Source organism: Pagrus pagrus, assembly GCF_965226575.1.
Source record: "Pagrus pagrus genome assembly, chromosome: 17".
Lineage (NCBI taxonomy): Eukaryota > Metazoa > Chordata > Actinopteri > Spariformes > Sparidae > Pagrus > Pagrus pagrus.
The window spans coordinates 416,810-435,523 of NC_140201.1; the positions used below are offsets into that span (position 1 = coordinate 416,810).

The following is an 18,714-nucleotide window of genomic DNA, read 5'->3' on the forward strand; positions in this document are numbered from 1 at the left end:
TTCATCGTGTTTTACTTTTTATTCTCTGATCTCAAAGTATTCGTCTTCATTTACAGACTGTCAGTCCCATGATGCTTTTATTGTGAAGGATTCCGGAAGCGGTCCTGCAGGAACAACCGCTTCTTCAGCCGTTAGCTCAGTTAACAGTTAGCAGCAGCAGTTAGCAGTCAGCAGCAGTGTGCGGACATGTCTCGGCTCCAAAAGCTCCGCGTGTTCGTCGGTCAGCGGCTCGACGCAGCACTCGAGGAGATTCTGGGAGTTTTTGAGAAAACGCTCGTGAGGTACGAACAGGAAGCGGCTCTGAATCAGCAGGTGATCTCCCGCCAGCACGCGCTGCTCTGCGCGCTGCACAAGCCGCTCATGGAGCTTTCGTCCGCAGGTGAGTCTCTCACGTGTTTGTTACATGTAACAGGTCACCTGGGACAGTCCTGGTTCCGGTCCAGGTGTCACACTGCGGTCAAGTGAGCCGTCGTTCGTCTTCGCAGAGTCAAGCCATCCGCATGAACATTTTGAGTGCGCCCGTGTCATGGAACTTACGGCGAATGAGTCCACTGAGAAAGTCAGCGCTAGTTTAATACCGAGCGAGTTAACTTCCGGTTTTCAAAATAAGACGACAAAGGCAATCTATCAAGCTGTGTGTGTGTGTATATATGCATGTGGTTGCGCGCGTGCATACGTGCGTGTGTGTGTGTGTCTGTTAAAATTGCCTTTTATTTACACCGAACAAGCTCTAATACTCCGTTTTTACTGTACAGTAACACTTTGGTCCATAAGTTCTGACAATGGTTGGTATAGTTGACCTCAGGTCCACCCTGACTACTCCCCCACTCATTATCAAACATTTTTACTGTATCATTTTGGAGAAATTAAGCCTAGAAGTTGTCTTTCTTATTCTTGTTTTCAACTGTACCAACCATTGTCTGAACTTATGGACCGAAGTGTTGTTATTGTACAGTAAAAATGGATTATTAGAGCTTTTCTGGTGCAAAACAAGAAAAAAGAAGACAACTTCTAGGCTTAATTTCTCCAAAATGATACAGTAAAAATGTTTGATAATGAGTGGGGGCGTAGTCAGGATGCTCCTGAAGTCAACAATGCCAAACACTATCTGAACTTATGGACCAAAGTGATGACCGAAGTTCAACTGTGACGTCAACAGGAAGTGATCGACTGAGAGGAAAACAATTGATCTTTAAAATCATTAGTCAGTGAACCCAATAGAATCATTCGAACATTTAATCTTGTTTTAATAACTGATCAGTTAATTAATGGATATGTTAATGAAGCACAGAGCTGCGGTCCATCCCTGTCAATGTTCCCCGATGCTGTCCGTCCCTGTCACTGGGTGTGTCCAAATTCAGGGGCTGCAGCCTTTGCGGTCCACGAGGGCCGGGACCTTCGGACAGGTCTTTGAAAGCCTTGTACACCGTTGTTAAATGGGACGGTCCAGCCTTCGGAGTATTTCCTGGTTGCCTCACCAGATGTTCCCGCCCCTTACCCTTACGTCACGATTGTGAATGAAGAGATGCATTAAAGTCTGTTTTGGTTCAAATCTATCAAACGTGTACATTTATTTGTGTGTGTACAAAAATAACGACAAAATGTGTCAAATCTAAATTAAATCATCAACATTACAAAATAAACATCAACCCACTGGTGAATAACAACTATATTTACCACAGCATCACCAGCGTCACGTGTTGTAACTGAAAGTTAACATCTGGAGGTTTTATAGTCCCCTGAAGTTTAACATATCTGGCGTTGGATGTTCAAATGACTAGAAACTTGAGTATAAACCCATTACTTAAATGTGTCATGTCATGTCTGCGCCACTTGATGTCGCCATTTTCTCTTGCTTCCTCTTCTGTTTTGGGACTGAGCAGCGGCGCGCAAAGGATCTTGGGATATAGCAGGCCGCGAAGGATAGTAGCGGTGCGTCCTCTGAAATGAGGGAAGTGCAGGCTGCATTTGAAGGAGCCTTCCAATTGGGACAGCCTTCGCGCAGCGTTGTGATGTAATTGGCCTTCGAATGCGCACTTCGTGGGCTGCAGCCCCTGAATTTGGACTCAGCCAATGTTCCCCGATGCTGTCCGTCCCTCTCAATGTTCCCCTGACGCTGTCCGTCCCTCTCAGTGTTCCCCTGATGCTGTCCGTCCCTCTCAATGGCTGTATTCGAAACCGCATACTATACCGCTAGTACGTACTGATTTGGCCAAAATGTAGTATGCAGTATGCAAACAAAAGCAAAATCTGCAGTATGCGTAAAGTTCCCGGGTGTCGTACTGATTCGGAAAATATTTCCAGTATGCATCCGACCAGTCTACTCTGCCTACTGTTTCCCACAATGCAATGCGCTGGAGCCTGGATCATGACGTCCTCGTCACGTACTCCGGAGCAGTACAGCGTTTATGTTTGTTCACACAACATAAGTACAGTCACAGGCTGCTGACTGTTGTGACGAAAGCTGTAGGTACAATAGAAATCCAGGCTGTTGTACATGTGAAATGAAAAAAGTACTCTGTTAATTAAAACATATTTTTTATTAATATTTGGTGATGTCTGAACATACAGAGCTCCAGAGACAGCTGTACTGTGTACTGTCCACTACAGACATGAAGCTTCCCTCTAGCGTTAAGATAACTGGCCTGCTGTCTCCCCCGGGACGACGACGCATGTTGGCCGGCCGAACACCTCTGGAGACGGGCTGCTGCCTCTGAGACGAGCCGCTCCTTCTGGAGCTTCACTTCTCCCAAAACATCGAGGCAAATTACTAAACAGCCGTCGTCTGAGTAAACTAACCGCACACTGGGGATCTGAACGGTTACTTTCTACATGAAAACATGTTAAAACTTAATAAAGTGACATATTAACAGCGCTGCAGCGGGAAATAAAACAGCTTTGCGCCTGTTGCCACGAAATGCATTCTGGGAAACTTGCATACTGCGGTGTGAACGGCGTCGGTCTGCTGAAGTAGCATACTTAATCCCACATTCAGTACGCAGTATACAGTGTATACTAACACAGTATGTAGTAGGCAGTACGGTAGTATGCGGTTTCGAAAACAGCCAGTGTTCCCCTGATGCTGTCCGTCCCTCTCAATGTTCCCTTGGGACAGAACAGTGATAAACAGAAGTGTTGGTTTGTGTCCCTGCAGACGCCTTCACTCAGCAGCTGATGGTCAGTCACAAAGAGGCCCCCCCTGAGGACCAGGAGGACCCGGAGCCCCCACAGGTCAGAGTGGAGCTTCAGGACCTGGACGAGGCTGACATCATCCAGTTCACCTACAGCAGACCAGGTTCCACCCGGACAGAACCAGGTTCAGCAGGTCCGGATCAGGAGGTCCAGCTGGTGTCGTCTGAGACCGAAGACAGCGATGACTACAGCAAAGACCCAGCTGAGACCAGATCTACTCCAACCCGGCCCAAACCGAAGAGGGGCCGCAGACCAGAAATCGGTCTGAGATGCTGGGTCTGCAGCCGGACCTTTAAGTCCCGCCAATTCTTACTGAGACACATCAAGGCTCACCTGCAGGAGGCGGAGCCGGTCTGCGGTGTGTGTGGGGAACGATTTGAAGCCTCAGAGAATCTGAAGATCCACATCCAGACCCACCAGACCACTCAGCAGAACCCACCCAGGACCCGGGGAAGAGAGACACGGTGTCTCTCAGAACCGAACACAAACGTCCAGACGAGGCAGAGAGAGCACACCTGTGACAACTGTGGGAGGAGTTTCCTCCAGGTGTGGAAGAAGAGGAAGCACAGGTGTGTCACCTTGAGGAAGAAGGGGGACGGTCCTGAGGGAACCCAGACGTAACGGACCGATCCGGATCAGACCTGTTTTTAGTCTGTCCAGACAGACTGAAACTGTTTCTGAGCTGAGAGCAAAAACTTTTTACTGAGTTTAAGTCTAATTTTTTACAATAAAGACATCAGAGACGTCAGAGACTACGAGGACTGAAGACACAAACTGAGAGAAAAGTCCAACATTTTTAGAAAACTTTATTTTCTTGTTGTAAATGTTTGAGTCTGAAGTTATTTTAAACTTTATTTAGAAATATTCAAACTTTCTTCCTGCAGATGTTTCAGGTGTTTTGTTGCTCGTTTCTTCTTTATGTGTTGTCGTCGGTCTGAACACAGTGAAGTTCATCAGACTGCAGGTCGTTAACTGATCTCAGATCAGCTGCTGTCAGCTCAGCGTTAAGTAAGACTGATGAAGGTTTCTTGTTTGTTGGTTCTGATGTTGTTGAAGTCTCAAAGGTTCTGTTTCTACTGAATTTTAATAAAAAACATTTTCTACTTGAAGTTTTTCAGTGAATGGTTTTTAACATTAAAGGAGAAGTTCATAGTTTTATGGAAGAAATGTAAACTGAGAATTTTAATATTGTCAATGTTAATTAGGTAATAATACAAACTGTCTCCATCCGTGAATAAACCAGCTGTTCTCAGAGGAAAATAAGGTCCAGAACACTGTTTGGAGCTAGAAAGGTGGCAGGGTCATACAGTATGTAAACAAAGTAAAACAGTATAAATTGTGTTGTCCAGACTGCTCCTTTAATCTACAGACTGCTCCTGTAATCTACAGACTGCTCCTGTAATCTACAGACTGCTCCTGTAAACTACAGACTGCTCCTTTAAACTACAGACTGCTCCTTTAATCTACAGACTGCTCCTGTAATCTACTGACTGCTCCTGTAATCTACAGACTGCTCCTGTAATCTACAGACTGCTCCTTTAAACTACAGACTGCTCCTTTAATCTACAGACTGCTCCTGTAATCTACTGACTGCTCCTTTAATCTACAGACTGCTCCTTTAATCTACAGACTGCTCCTGTAATCTACTGACTGCTCCTTTAATCTACAGACTGCTCCTGTAATCTACAGACTGCTCCTGTAATCTACAGACTGCTCCTTTAATCTACTGACTGCTCCTGTAATCTACAGACTGCTCCTTTAATCTACAGACTGCTCCTTTAAACTACAGACTGCTCCTGTAATCTACAGACTGCTCCTTTAAACTACAGACTGCTCCTGTAATCTACAGACTGCTCCTTTAATCTACAGACTGCTCCTGTAATCTACAGACTGCTCCTTTAATCTACAGACTGCTCCTGTAATCTACAGACTGCTCCTTTAATCTACAGACTGCTCCTTTAATGAAGCCACGTGTCTCAGACCTGTCTGATCTCAACATGTAGTTCTCCTCTCGGCCAGTGGAGGGAGCTGCTCCTCGCTTCTCTCGGCCAGTGGAGGGAGCTGCTCCTCGCTCCTCTCGGCCAGCGGAGGGAGCTGCTCCTCGCTTCTCTCGGCCAGCGGAGGGAGCTGCTCCTCGCTCCTCTCGGCCAGCGGAGGGAGCTGCTCCTCGCTTCTCTCGGCCAGCGGAGGGAGCTGCTCCTCGCTCCTCTCACCCAGCGGAGGGAGCTGCTCCTCTCGGCCAGCGGAGGGAGCTGCTCCTCGCTCCTCTCGGCCAGCGGAGGGAGCTGCTCCTCTCTCCTCTCTCCTCTCTGCCAGCGGAGGGAGCTGCTCCTCTCTCCTCTCGGCCAGCGGAGGGAGCTGCTCCTCTCTCCTCGCTCCTCTCGGCCAGCGGAGGGAGCTGCTCCTCTCTCCTCGCTCCTCTCGGCCAGCGGAGGGAGCTGCTCCTCTCTCCTCGCTCCTCTCGGCCAGCGGAGGGAGCTGCTCCTCGCTCCTCTCGGCCAGCGGAGGGAGCTGCTCCTCTCTCCTCTCTCCTCTCTGCCAGCGGAGGGAGCTGCTCCTCTCTCCTCTCGGCCAGCGGAGGGAGCTGCTCCTCTCTCCTCGCTCCTCTCGGCCAGCGGAGGGAGCTGCTCCTCTCTCCTCGCTCCTCTCTGCCAGCGGAGGGAGCTGCTCCTCGCTCCTCTCACCCAGCGGAGGGAGCTGCTCCTCTCTCCTCTCTCCTCTCTGCCAGCGGAGGGAGCTGCTCCTCTCTCCTCTCTCCTCTCACCCAGCGGAGGGAGCTGCTCCTCTCTCCTCGCTCCTCTCTGCCAGCGGAGGGAGCTGCTCCTCTCTCCTCTCACCCAGCGGAGGGAGCTGCTCCTCTCTCCTCTCTCCTCTCGGCCAGCGGAGGGAGCTGCTCCTCTCTCCTCGCTCCTCTCGGCCAGCGGAGGGAGCTGCTCCTCTCTCCTCGCTCCTCTCTGCCAGCGGAGGGAGCTGCTCCTCTCTCCTCTCTCCTCTCGGCCAGCGGAGGGAGCTGCTCCTCTCTCCTCTCGGCCAGCGGAGGGAGCTGCTCCTCTCTCCTCTCTCCTCTCGGCCAGCGGAGGGAGCTGCTCCTCTCTCTTCTTCTACTGAACATTTACCTTCAGAGGAAACGTTCCTCGTATCCGAGTACTTGAGTAAATGTACTTAGTTACATCACAACACTGGAGTAACGCAGAGAACAGAGGATTTATTTGCTCCATGACGACAAAACGAGCAACAGGAAGTAAAACTGGGCTTCTTACATTAAAGCTGCAGACATCCCAGAATGCAACACTGTAGGAGCTGACGACATCACCGTTCAAACGTGAATATCGATCAGTAATTGACTGATCAGTCACTGATGTGTCTGTCAGTTCATCGCTGCTCTTCACCTGTTCAGGTGTGTCTGACACACACACACACACACACACACACACACACACACACACACGTCAGAGCCTCACACACTCAGTTTGTTTGTTTGTTTGTTTGTTTGTTTGTTTTCTGTCACTCAGCTCGTCTCCGGCTGTGACGAGGGAGGAGGGGTGAGACGGGGGGAGGGGCTCCAGAGGTGGAGGGGGAGGCCGTCACCCCCCTTCTGGCCCGCCTGCCTGTGATGTCGAGCTCAACGGCGGTGGCGGCGGTTCCCAGGTGGTACTTTGTCACCAGCTGATTGGTTCTCCTCTGCCGGGTCATCACCTGATGGTCGCCTGTCTGCTCTGGCCATGGCGGTCTGCAGCGGTCTCTTCACGGCGAGCCCTCTGGCAGCGCCCTCCTCTGACTCATCGATGCCGCCGTTGCTCCTCTCTTGGTGCAGCGCTGCAGGTCATTCCAGTACTTCTGCCTCTCGGTACGATGACCTCTGCACGAGTTGAAGAGCTGCAGCGCCACCTCTGCCACCAGCCCATCCAGCTCGATGAGGTACCTGCAGACCAGGTACCCGGTGCGGTTCAGGCCGAGGGTGCGGTGGACTCCGATCAGCTTGTCGTTGCCTTGGTTCTCCGTCAGGAAGCGTCTCGCCACCCGTTTGAAGCTCAGGAAGGTGGCGCCGGAGGGGACCAGACGACCCTCGGTGGGGATCTTGATGTAGGAGCAGGACCGCGGGATGTCGGTCAGCCTGTAGTACCTGGTGGTGAAGGTGAGGTCGATGATCAGACCCAGCTCTTGGTTCTGACTCTCCATGTGGTCCAGCAGGTCCTGGAGACTGAAGGAGTCTGACTGGGGGACTCTGCTGTTCAGAGACGGTTTCAGAGGCACCTTGAAGGCAAAGAAGCGAATGCCAGGTAACCTCTGACCTACAGGACGGTAGTCCAGCCACCTGTCAGGTATGTCCTTCTTCTTCATCTCAGCTGCTCACAGGTGTTTTCACCTGAAACATCACAAACCTCACACTCAACTCAACAGTCACACCAAACTCCACTCACAAATCTCATCATTTAAGGACACCTCAGCTGTTAGAACTGAACTTTTATTCAATGTGATTAATCAACGAGCAGCACTGACTTATCTTCACTTCTATACAAATAAAAGGTCATGAGGTGATGTGACATAAACGGTGTCGCAGACGAGGCTTATATCAAGCCAGGAGTAGGCCTCAGTCAGATTAGTAAAGCTAGGTCATTTAAGTGGCTTACATTTGTCTTAGTTAGTCCCAGACTGTGGAGTCCTGGAGTAAGCTTAAACGAGAACACCTGGCTCAAGCCTCATTAGCCAAAGTGGGAGCGCAGCCTGTTGGTGCTCATAACAACCTGGAGTGGAATTGAGGACGGCTTTGCTGGAGGGAACTTTGACACCAAACATGGCTGAAGCTAAAAGAACGCACTCAAAGAACTATACTGAGTATGAAAAATCTCTACTTCAGCAAATTGTGGGAAATCATGCTGTTATTGAAAGTAAAGGCCGTAGTACTGCTACAGAACAAAGGCAGAGGAGTGCTCGGGCTGCAGTGAATTCAATGCAAATGAAAATGTAGCCACAAGAGCGGTACAGCAACTGCAGGTGAGACACGTCTATTATGATCTGTATATCACAGATGTCATATAGTTTTGTGACATTGTTTATATTGAATGATATCTGCCTTCATAGACTCTGTGTGAAAAAAAGGAATGCAGAGGCCAGAAGAGAGATTGACGACTGCTGGTGGACGCCCACCTACTAAAGACAAGACCGATGAACTGGCTGACTTGTTGACCGGGATGATAGAGGAGCAGCAACCTCTGGACGGTTTACCAGATGATGACCATTTGGACAGTGGACATGAAGAACTGAGCACAAATGGTAAATATACCATGGAAAGTAAATCAGTTGCCTCATTCTGTACATACAGATTATTCCACTGTCTGTGTCTTTCTTTATTTCTATTTCATTCTAAGGACCATGTGAGTTTTTGTATGTAACTGTTCTTTTTCCAGAGGAAATCATTCTAGCTACCGTTTTTTACAACCTGGACCTTTTTTCTAGCAAAATATACGATCATGTACTCACCCAGATATCCAGCGTAGCTCCGATATATCCATATAATGCTAGTGACGGGGCAGCGACACACAGCCTCTATGAGCATTATCTGCCACGAAACTAGTTCATTTCACCAATATTTTGTCATGATACGCTCGTGCTATTCCGCTCTGAGTCCGGGCTCGTCTGTTGTCAACATCCGGGGTCTGTAGGTTGACCTACTACCTCTGACCTGGAAGATGTCGTCTCTGAGCTGCGCGCACCCGCGACAGCCGGCTTGTTTACCTGTAGCTGCTGCTGCTAGTTTGACCCCGGATGTTGATAACAGACGAGCCGGACTCAGAGGGGAATAGCACGAGCGTATCATGACAAAATATTGGTGAAATGAACTAGTTTCGTGGCAGATAATGTGTTATATAGAGGCTGTGTGTCGCTGCCCCGTCACTCGCATTATATGGATATATCGGCGCTACACTGGATCTAATTTCATCCGAACGACTCCAAATGACACCAAAGTTATCTGGGTGAGTAAATGATCGTATTTTATGCTAGAAATAAGGTCCAGGTTGTAAAAAACGGTAGTTATCCTTTAAGCCTCGTCTGCGAAACCGGGCAATTAAGTATGACATCACCTGACTGTTCAGACATACACATGTAGAGGAGCAGGCAGCACCAGTGGTGCAATCCTGGTGTTGTGTTCATGTTGTTATTTGTTGTGTTCTGTCCGAGTGTTTGGACGAGTTGTGTTCTGATGCTTTGGCAACATTGTTGTTAAACTTTCATGCCAATAAAGCTCCTTTGAACTGAACTGAACTGAACTGAACTGAACAGAATTTGAATGGGGTTTGGTGCACAGCTCGTACCCGCTGTAGCAGCGAAGCATTTACAGCTGCGTTTGTCCAACGAGCAAAAAACACCGGACACATGAATTAACGGAGAGTTTTCACGCACAGCTGCACGCTGACGCACAGATGACGTGACATGTGAACGTAGGAAACGTCTACGTGTTACGCAAAGACGCTGGTCCGGGGATCCCGGAAGTGTCCTCGCATTGTTTACATCCTCCTCTTTGTTCGGTGGACACTTCGCCAAAATGTCCAAGAAACGGTGTAAAAGCGCGGAGAGCCGCAGCCTGCGAGCCGCCATCGACCAGCAGCTGACGGCGGCCGCGGAGGACATCTCCCGGCTGCTGGAGGAGCGCAGGCAGGCGGCGCTGGAGCAGCTGAAGCAGCTGGTGACGGAGCGCATCACCGCGGCCGTGGAGCACATCTTCACCGTGTTCGAGGCGAGCAGAGCGGCCGACAGAGGAGCGGAGGAGCCCGGTGAGAGATTCAGCTGCCAGGGGAGGAATGTAACGGAGTACAGTTACCCGACTGCTGTACTCGAGTACAGTTTAAAGTACTTGTGCTTCCCTTCCATGTTATGCTACGTTATGATGTACTCCACTACAGATCACGTTACTTTATACATTATAAACATACAGATTATTGTCACGAGTCTGTTAATGAACAAGCTGGATCAAGTTCAGTATCTAATTAATTAATAATTCAAAACGGAATGAAAAACATCACAGTTGTTAAAAGTTCTCAACACATACAGTGTTAAAATATTACTTTGGTCAAGAGTGAGACAGAGACACACAGACAGAGAGAGACAGACAGAGAGACACAGACAGAGAGAGAGAGACAGACAGAGAGAGAGACACACAGACAGGCAGAGACAGACAGACAGACAGAGAGAGAGACACAGAGAGAGAGACGGACAGAGAGAGACACACACAGACAGGCAGAGACAGACAGACAGACAGAGAGAGAGACAGGCAGAGACACACAGACAGAGAGAGAGACAGACAGGCAGAGACACACAGACAGACAGAGACACAGACAGACAGACAGAGAGACAGAGACACACAGACAGAGAGAGAGAGACACAGACAGACAGAGAGAGAGAGAGAGAGACAGACAGACAGACAGAGACACACAGACAGACAGACAGGCAGAGACACACAGACAGACAGAGAGAGACACAGACAGACAGACAGAGAGACAGACAGAGACACACAGACAGACAGAGAGAGAGAGAGACAGACAGACAGACAGAGACACACAGACAGACAGACAGGCAGAGACACACAGACAGACAGACAGAGAGAGAGACAGGCAGAGACACACAGACAGACAGAGAGAGACACAGACAGACAGACAGAGAGACAGACAGAGACACACAGACAGACAGAGAGAGAGAGAGACAGACAGACAGACAGAGACACACAGACAGAGAGAGAGAGAGAGAGAGAGACAGACAGAGACACAGACAGAGAGAGAGACAGACAGAGAGACAGACACAGACAGAGAGAGAGACAGGCAGAGAGAGACACAGACAGACAGACAGAGAGACAGGCAGAGACACACAGACAGACAGAGAGAGAGAGAGAGACAGACAGACAGAGACACACAGACAGAGAGAGAGAGAGAGAGAGAGACAGACAGAGACACAGAGACAGACAGACAGACAGAGAGAGAGAGAGAGACACAGACAGAGAGAGACAGAGACAGAGAGACAGAGACAGACAGAGAGAGAGACAGGCAGAGAGAGAGAGACACAGACAGAGAGAGAGACAGGCAGAGACACACAGACAGACAGAGAGAGAGAGACAGGCAGAGACACACAGACAGACAGACAGACAGAGAGACAGACAGACAGAATAAATGTGTCCTTTAAACTCTCGGATCAAATGAGACACAACAAGGGAACCCAGCAAGCTGTTTCAATAAATCCTCCTGACAGACAGTGGAGACAAACTCATCATGGCCTCCAGCTCAGCTGATCTGATGAGTGACATATCAATATATGACCAAAACCAACATGTCTCTACCAGAGACGGTGTCAACAAGGCCACTGATGACATCAGTATGATATTTCATAAGGCAGCTATTAAAGCTGAAGCCTGTTAAAAGGCAAAACGCTGACAAATGGTTTGATCAAGAACGCAAGACCATCAGAAAAGACCTGAGAAAAATAACATGAAAAACATCGGCAACCACCCAGCCTTACGCATCAGACACAATGACATGTTAAAGAAATAGAAATGTACGATTAGGAACAAAAAACTAAATGATAGCCACATGAAACTCGAAGATATTGAGAACACCACTAATCAAAACCAAGTCTGGGATAAAAAGCAACAGACATCATCCAACATGGTGACATCTGGAGAGCACTGTGACAATCTGTACAAAGACAGACCAATAGATCAAATCAATTCAGATCAGTGTATTATACAAGAGAACCTCCAAACATTAGAAGAAACTATTAAAGACAACCCTGATTTCTCAATTACTTGGGAAGAATCGACCACACAGACAAAATGTCTCCAGCCGAGGAAAGCTTGTGGTCCAGGCAGCATTAAAAACCAAATGCTCTCTGCAGCAGCCAGAGCTGCAGGCTGCAGTGTTACAGCTGTTCAACACTGTGTTACAGTCGGATGTTTTCCTCACATCTGGTGCAAAGGGCTCATTTCCCCCATTCATAAGCGTGGGGACACATCAGACCTGATAACTAGCGTGGCCTCTGTGTCAGCAGCTGTCCAGCTGAATCATTCTGAATAACAGAAAACCAGATTTCCTTGAGGACTCCATCTTGAGTAAAAGTCCAAATGGCTTCCTCCCAAAACACCGCACCACCGACCATGTACAGACCCTTCACACTTTAATCAACAAACATGTTCACCAAACAAAACATGGTCAGATATTCACTTGTTTCATTGACTTCAAGAAAGCTTTCGACTCTGTTTGGCATGAAGGGCTCTGTTACAGGCTGCTACACTGTGGTACAGGGGGCAACATGCACCATCTGGTTAAATCAGTGTATCTGGAAAATATGTGTGCTGTTAAAACTGAAGACAAACAGACTGAAGTCTTCACCAGAGAAGAGGTGAACGCCAGGGCTGCAGTTTAACTCCACTCTGTTCAACGTGTATATACATGAAGGTGCTGCTGAGTTGGATCAGTGTGCTGCTCCTGGCCTCTCCCTCCTCGATACAGAGCTGAAGTCTGTTGTCCTACTGTCTCCTACTGAACAAGGACCACAGCAGCAGCTGGACACAGTAGAAAAGTCCTGTCAGAACTGGGCCCTGGCAGTAAACATGAAGAGAACTAATGTCATGATCTTTCAAAAACGCCCCAGATGTCAGGAGAACAAACACCAGTTTACCATAAATAATCATGTCATTGAACGCAGCATGAGTTACACCTGCCTTGGTATAACATGACAGCATCAGGGAGCTTCAACATGGCAGTGATGCACTGAAGGAAACAGCTGAAGAGCCCGACATGCAACTAAGAGAACATTTATCATTTACAAACTCCAGTCAGAATCTGGCTTCAGATCTCTGATGGTGTCATCCAGCCCACTGCGCTGTACGGTGGTGAAGTCTGGGTCCACTCAGTCATCAGAACTGAACCCACTGGGACAAACATCCAACAGAGCCTCAGAATGAGGCAGAGACCCGCTGATAATTAACATTCAACAGAGAACGCTCAACTTTTTAACCAGCTGAAGTCCAGCCAGAGACGCCTCCACTCCAAAGCCCTCCAAACTCAAGAGACTTCGACAGACAGACAGACAGACACACACACATACAGACAGACAGACACACACACATACAGACAGACAGACACACACACATACAGACAGACAGAGAGACAGGTGCTCATTTAAAACATCACACCTGCTGCAGTCTGCAAGTAACAGCAGAAATATAATAACCTCCTCCAGGTGTGCTGCTCACAGTTAAAGCTGCTGTTAGACTCCTTCACACCGTCACTGAGTGAAACTGACCTAAACTTCATGTTTGATGAGACTGTCAGCTTTTGAACTGAGACGTGAGCTGACGGACTCTTGATGTAAACGTGTGTCGTGTGTTTGTCTCTGCAGAGTTGTGTCTGTCCGTCGGTGTCCAGAGTCTCTCGGATGAAAAACATCTGAAGCGCAGTGTCTCTGTGGACGACCGACTGAGGGAAGCTCTGCCCGGCACCTCCTCCAGACCGGAGGACGTCTCTGAACCGGACCATCACCCCGCCTCTCCGGACAATCCGGCTGGCGAGGAAGAAGAGGGCGAGAATGATGAAGAGGTGACGCCTCACTGCTGCAGAGTGTGCGGGAAGTCCTTCGACAGGAAAGGCTTCCTGATGAAACACGTGGAGAAACACCTGAAGGAGGCTGAGTGTCTCTGTGGTCTGTGCGGCGAACGTTTGGAGTCCAGCGACGGTTTGAGGCTGCACCTTCAGACGCACCGTGACAGCAGCCGGACCTGCGATGTCTGCGGCAAGAAGTTCCCCTCGATCCGAGCTCAGGAGACACACTTGAGGCTGCACACTGGAGAGAAACCCTTCAGCTGCCACGTCTGCGGCAAAGTCTTCAACCAGAAGGGCAACATGGTGACGCACATGAGGATCCACACAGCGGAGAAGCCGTTCAACTGCTCCATCTGCAGCAAAGAGTTCAGCCACACCGGCTCTCTGGAGCGACACATGAAGGCCCACGACGGACCGCCGGCCTTCAGCTGCAAAGTCTGTGGGAAAGGCTTCAGCAAGAGTGCCGAGCTGAGGCGACACATCCGCAGCCATGAGTCTGATGCCACGCCTGCTGTCAGGAGTAGACGCAGGAAGCCGAGTCTGACACCGTCTCACTGCTGCACGGTCTGCGGGAACGCCTTTCACAATAAAGGGAACTTTGTGCGCCATGCAGAGACTCATTTAAACGAGCCTGAGTGTCGCTGTGGCGTCTGTGGAGAGCAGTCTGAATCCTCTGAGAGTCTGCAGCTTCACATCCAGAGCCACAGAGAGACCAGTAGGATCTGTGACATCTGCGGCATCAGCTTCAGGGACATGGAGATCCACATGAGAACACACACAGGCCAGAAACCCTTCAGCTGCAAAGACTGCGGCAAGGACTTCCCCAGGAAAGGCTCTCTGGAGAGACACATGAAGCTGCACGCCGGCGAGAGGCCGTTCATCTGCGAGTTCTGCGGGAAGACTTTCATCGAAAACACCGTCCTGAAGAGACACATCAAGAGCCACACGGGAGGGAAGCCCAGGATCTACTCCTGTGACGTCTGTGGCAAGAAGTTCACCATGAGTCAACATCTGGATGTGCACAAGAGGATCCACACCGGGGAGAAACCATACACCTGCAGGGTCTGTGGGAAAAACTTCAGACAGATCGGCAACCTGGACTCCCACATGAGGATCCACACGGGCGAGAAGCCTTTCATCTGCAGCCTCTGTGGGAAGAGGTTTCGCCAGAAGATCTCACTGGAGACGCATGAGAGGTTCCACAAGAAGGAGAAACCGTTCAGCTGCCAGCTCTGCACCAAGGGCTTCGTCCAGAAGATCGACCTGAAGAGACACATGCTGACGCACACCGGAGAGAAACCCTACAGCTGCCGCGTCTGTGGGAAGAGGTATCAGGAGAAACGCTCAGTGGACTCGCACATGAAGGTTCACACCGGAGAACGAGCCGCCAAAGATCCGCAGGTGACACCGAAACATCAGGAAGGAGTTCACACAGACTTCATCCAGCTGTGACCTGCAGAGACACGAAGACTTCAGTCTGTCACTGGCTGAGACATCAGGAGTCACGGCCTGAACTCATGTCGGTCCCTCAGAGAGTCTCAGATCAACAGATGTTTTACTGTCCAGGAGCTTCACCTGCCTTTCACTGCAGGAGCAGACAAAGACATTGAGCTCCGTGGTCAGTTATCAGGGTGGAGTCAGCAGTGCTGAACACTGAATGGTCAAACATAAACATCTCTCTCAGTAGAGACAGTGTCTAAAGGTCACAGACTGAGTTTCTGTCAGGACACCAACTGATTCATGTTCAGTCCTCTGTGTCAGAGTCAGGAACCTGAGAACTCGTCTGTCTGTCTCTTAGACACGCTGACAGGTAAATAAATGCTTCTTATAGATGGAACATGTGACATTCATGTCTGATCAGATCCAGCAGACATACAGACACCAACGAGGAGTTAAAGGAACAGTTCATCATCTCCTCCTGATGATATAAAGTCAGGCTCAGTCATCGTCTCCTCCTGATGATATAAAGTCAGGCTCAGTCATCGTCTCCTCCTGATGATATAAAGTCAGGCTCAGCCATCATCTCCTCCTGATGATATAAAGTCAGGCTCAGCCATCATCTCCTCCTGATGATATAAAGTCAGGCTCAGTCATCGTCTCCTCCTGATGATATAAAGTCAGGTGAAGTCTCGTAGTCCACAGAACATTTCTGGAGCTTCACAGTAAAACAGAGTTGCAGCGTTCTGCTGAACACCTGAAGCAGCTGGAGATGATTTAAACATCAGATGTCTCCACACAGCTCGTCTGCTGTGATCACAGAGATCACAACCTGATCGGAGACCAGATTTAACCCTTTAAGATGAAGTCTTCACTGTAGGTGTTAAGCTAACAGTGTTAGCATCAGGTAGTTCTGCTGAGCTAACAGTGTTAGCGTGCACGAGCTTGACTGCATGTCGAGGATGTAAATAACGTAAACTTCACCTGACTTTCCATCAGCAGGTGAGGACTGAACTGTTCCTTTAAAGCTGACAGAAGACAGTTTGTCTGTTGGGCAGCTTCACTGATGGATGTGTTGGTGACCGTCAAGATGGTGAGGGAAATTAAATAGTTTTGAATTCTGTAATCAATGTTTGGTAGAGAACATCTCAGGATGATTCTCCTTCACCTCAGGGCTCAGAAAGTGACATGAGGGGCAGTTCTCTCTGCCTGAAGCCTAGTTTATGCTTCTGCGTCGCGGCGACGGCGGAGCTACGTCGTCGACCCTACGCCGTCATTGAGCATTCGAAGTTCTGCGTCGAGGGAACGCGTTCAATTCACCGCCAAGCCGGGGGGGGGGGGATTGGTTTCGGGGGGTTCTTGCTCTCTTGCACTGCAGTTGCGGTCAGAGCGGATATGCTGTGTAGCATTCTGGTCACAGTGTGGGGCTACAAGCTACATGCTACACAACACCAATACTCCTCCTGCCCTGCTGGGATCTCACAAAGCATGGAGTTCACAAGCAATAGGAGACAAGCATGCAAGCAGCAGAAGTAACTAGCGGTGTTGTTATACTGTTGACCGGAAAAGCAACTGCCGGAATGACGGTCTGAGCGGACCAATCCCAGTCCTTGCCGTTCGCGTCTCGACGCGTCGACGTGACGCGTAGTCAGGATTTTTTGGAGGCGCACGTCAGGCTACGGCGCAGGGTCTGCGTAGGGGTCTGCGTCGACGACGTAGCTACGCCGTCGCCGCGACGCAGAAGCATAAATCAAGCTTGAGGTGTCACAGGAAGGTCGACAGGATGACACGTACTGTCCTAATAACACATCAGAGGGTCACTGTCCTGAAAGACATGGTCAAACAAACATCAGGGGGTCGTTGTTTTGGGAAAAAATGATTAACAGCTGTTGTAGAAGTATGTGACCTCTACTCTGATGTATTTAAGTTAGAAATGTCTGAAGACTGCAAGAGACACTTCAGGTCTTCTGTCCATGCTGCAGGTGGTAAAGAGATCTGATTCATCACGCTGAGTCTAAAATTCTGAGGAGCAACTTTCAACCTCACAAAGGAGAATTTCCCTCACAGACGGGAGGGACGCTCCCCGTCGGACCGTCGAGAGGGTGAGGGACGCTGTCTGATGACAAAACATTGTCACTAACAGATTAAGTTAATATCTGATGTGGCCGACAGACTCTGGTTCTGGTTCTGGTTCTGGTCTCACATGTTGGTTAATGAAACAGTTTGAACCTTCAGTCACCAAGACTGAAATCATTTTGTTAATTGATGATCATTCAGTGCCGACGTGATCTGATGTCCGTTAATCTCTTCATGTTTCATTGTTTCAACATTTAATATTTAATAACGTAGAAATAATCACAGGAGATGTTTCAGCTCAGCCACTTTATTAAAACAAACATCGGAATAATAAATTCTTTAAACTGTTGAAAACAAAAGTCTTCTTAGACGAACAGGGACGGAACGTGACGCAGTTTTAGATTTTGAACCTGAAAATGTTTCTGCTGACAGATTAAACAGAAACGTTTGAATCCTTCTGTTGATGTAAGAAAATAATAAAAAACGTTTCATATTTCCTGTTTGACTTCCTGTTTGACTTCCTGTCTTTCATCTGACGAGCAGCTGCTTCATTTCTCTCTGAAACAGAAGAAATGTCGCCTTAATGATTCAGTTCAAACGATGATGTTCCTCCACCACCACACTCCTCTTCTCCGCTCAGTGTTAACTTCACCTGTGGACGTGATGTGAGTCCAGATGTTCAGTGCAGATGTTCAGCCCAGATGTTCAGCATCATCAGTACTGAGATGATCTTTTATTAAAAAATGAAGAGACAACCCGGCTCAAAGAACTTTTACATCCGACCAGAACTCCTTAAATTCAACACGAGAGGTTTCAGGATGGTTTTGGTTTTAGATTTGAATATTTTATGATTGATAATTAAAACTAATAATAACTCTGCATCCAGTCCCTGTTATTACACAGTGATGTGGTTCTGTTGTGGTTCTGTTGACCCACGGAGCTGCTGGTGATAAAAAGATGATTCAATCACATTTCAACTGTTAAACTCTGAAATTCTTCAGTTATGAAAGAAAAGAAAAATGATTTGATTTAAAAAACAATGTACATGTTAAGGCTGAGTCAAAGACTTGAGTTTGAGTTCAGATTTAAAGGATAACTACCGTTTTTTACAACCTGGACCTTATTTCTAGCATAAAATACGATCATTTACTCACCCAGATAACTTTGGTGTCATTTGAAGTCGTTCGGATGAAATTAGATCCAGTGTAGCGCCGATATATCCATATAATGCGAGTGACGGGGCAGCGACACACAGCCTCTATATAACACATTATCTGCCACGAAACTAGTTCATTTCACCAATATGTTGTCATGATACGCTCGTGCTATTCCCCTCTGAGTCCGGGCTCGTCTGTTATCAACATCCGGGGTCAAACTAGCAGTAGCAGCTACAGGTAAACAAGCCGGCTGTCGCAGGTGCGCG

At 48.7% G+C, this 18,714-nt stretch overlaps 3 protein-coding genes across 3 annotated transcripts; 2 read left to right on the plus strand and 1 right to left on the minus strand.

Annotated features, from left to right (window-relative positions):
* Positions 1–13: 13 nt before the first annotated feature.
* Positions 14–4,301, plus strand: LOC311273087 (uncharacterized protein). Its single transcript, XM_084379966.1, has 2 exons — positions 14–379; positions 3,155–4,301. The coding sequence occupies exons 1-2, from the start codon at positions 187–189 to the stop codon at positions 3,811–3,813; spliced, it is 852 nt and encodes a 283-aa protein (XP_084236092.1). The 5' UTR covers positions 14–186; the 3' UTR covers positions 3,814–4,301.
* Positions 4,302–6,814: 2,513 nt separating this feature from the next.
* On the minus strand, positions 6,815–7,533 carry LOC311273166 (RNA/RNP complex-1-interacting phosphatase-like; the record flags this gene model as incomplete). The annotated part of the gene is given in 2 exon segments (XM_084380077.1): positions 6,815–6,994; positions 6,997–7,533. Coding segments are annotated over 2 exon segments (717 nt in total).
* A 2,193-nt stretch (positions 7,534–9,726) lies between these two features.
* LOC311273075 (uncharacterized protein) lies at positions 9,727–16,548 on the plus strand. Its single transcript, XM_084379949.1, has 2 exons — positions 9,727–9,965; positions 13,579–16,548. Exons 1-2 carry the CDS (start codon positions 9,737–9,739, stop codon positions 15,228–15,230), a joined length of 1,881 nt encoding a protein of 626 aa, XP_084236075.1. The 5' UTR covers positions 9,727–9,736; the 3' UTR covers positions 15,231–16,548.
* The last annotated feature ends 2,166 nt before the right edge of the window (positions 16,549–18,714 follow it).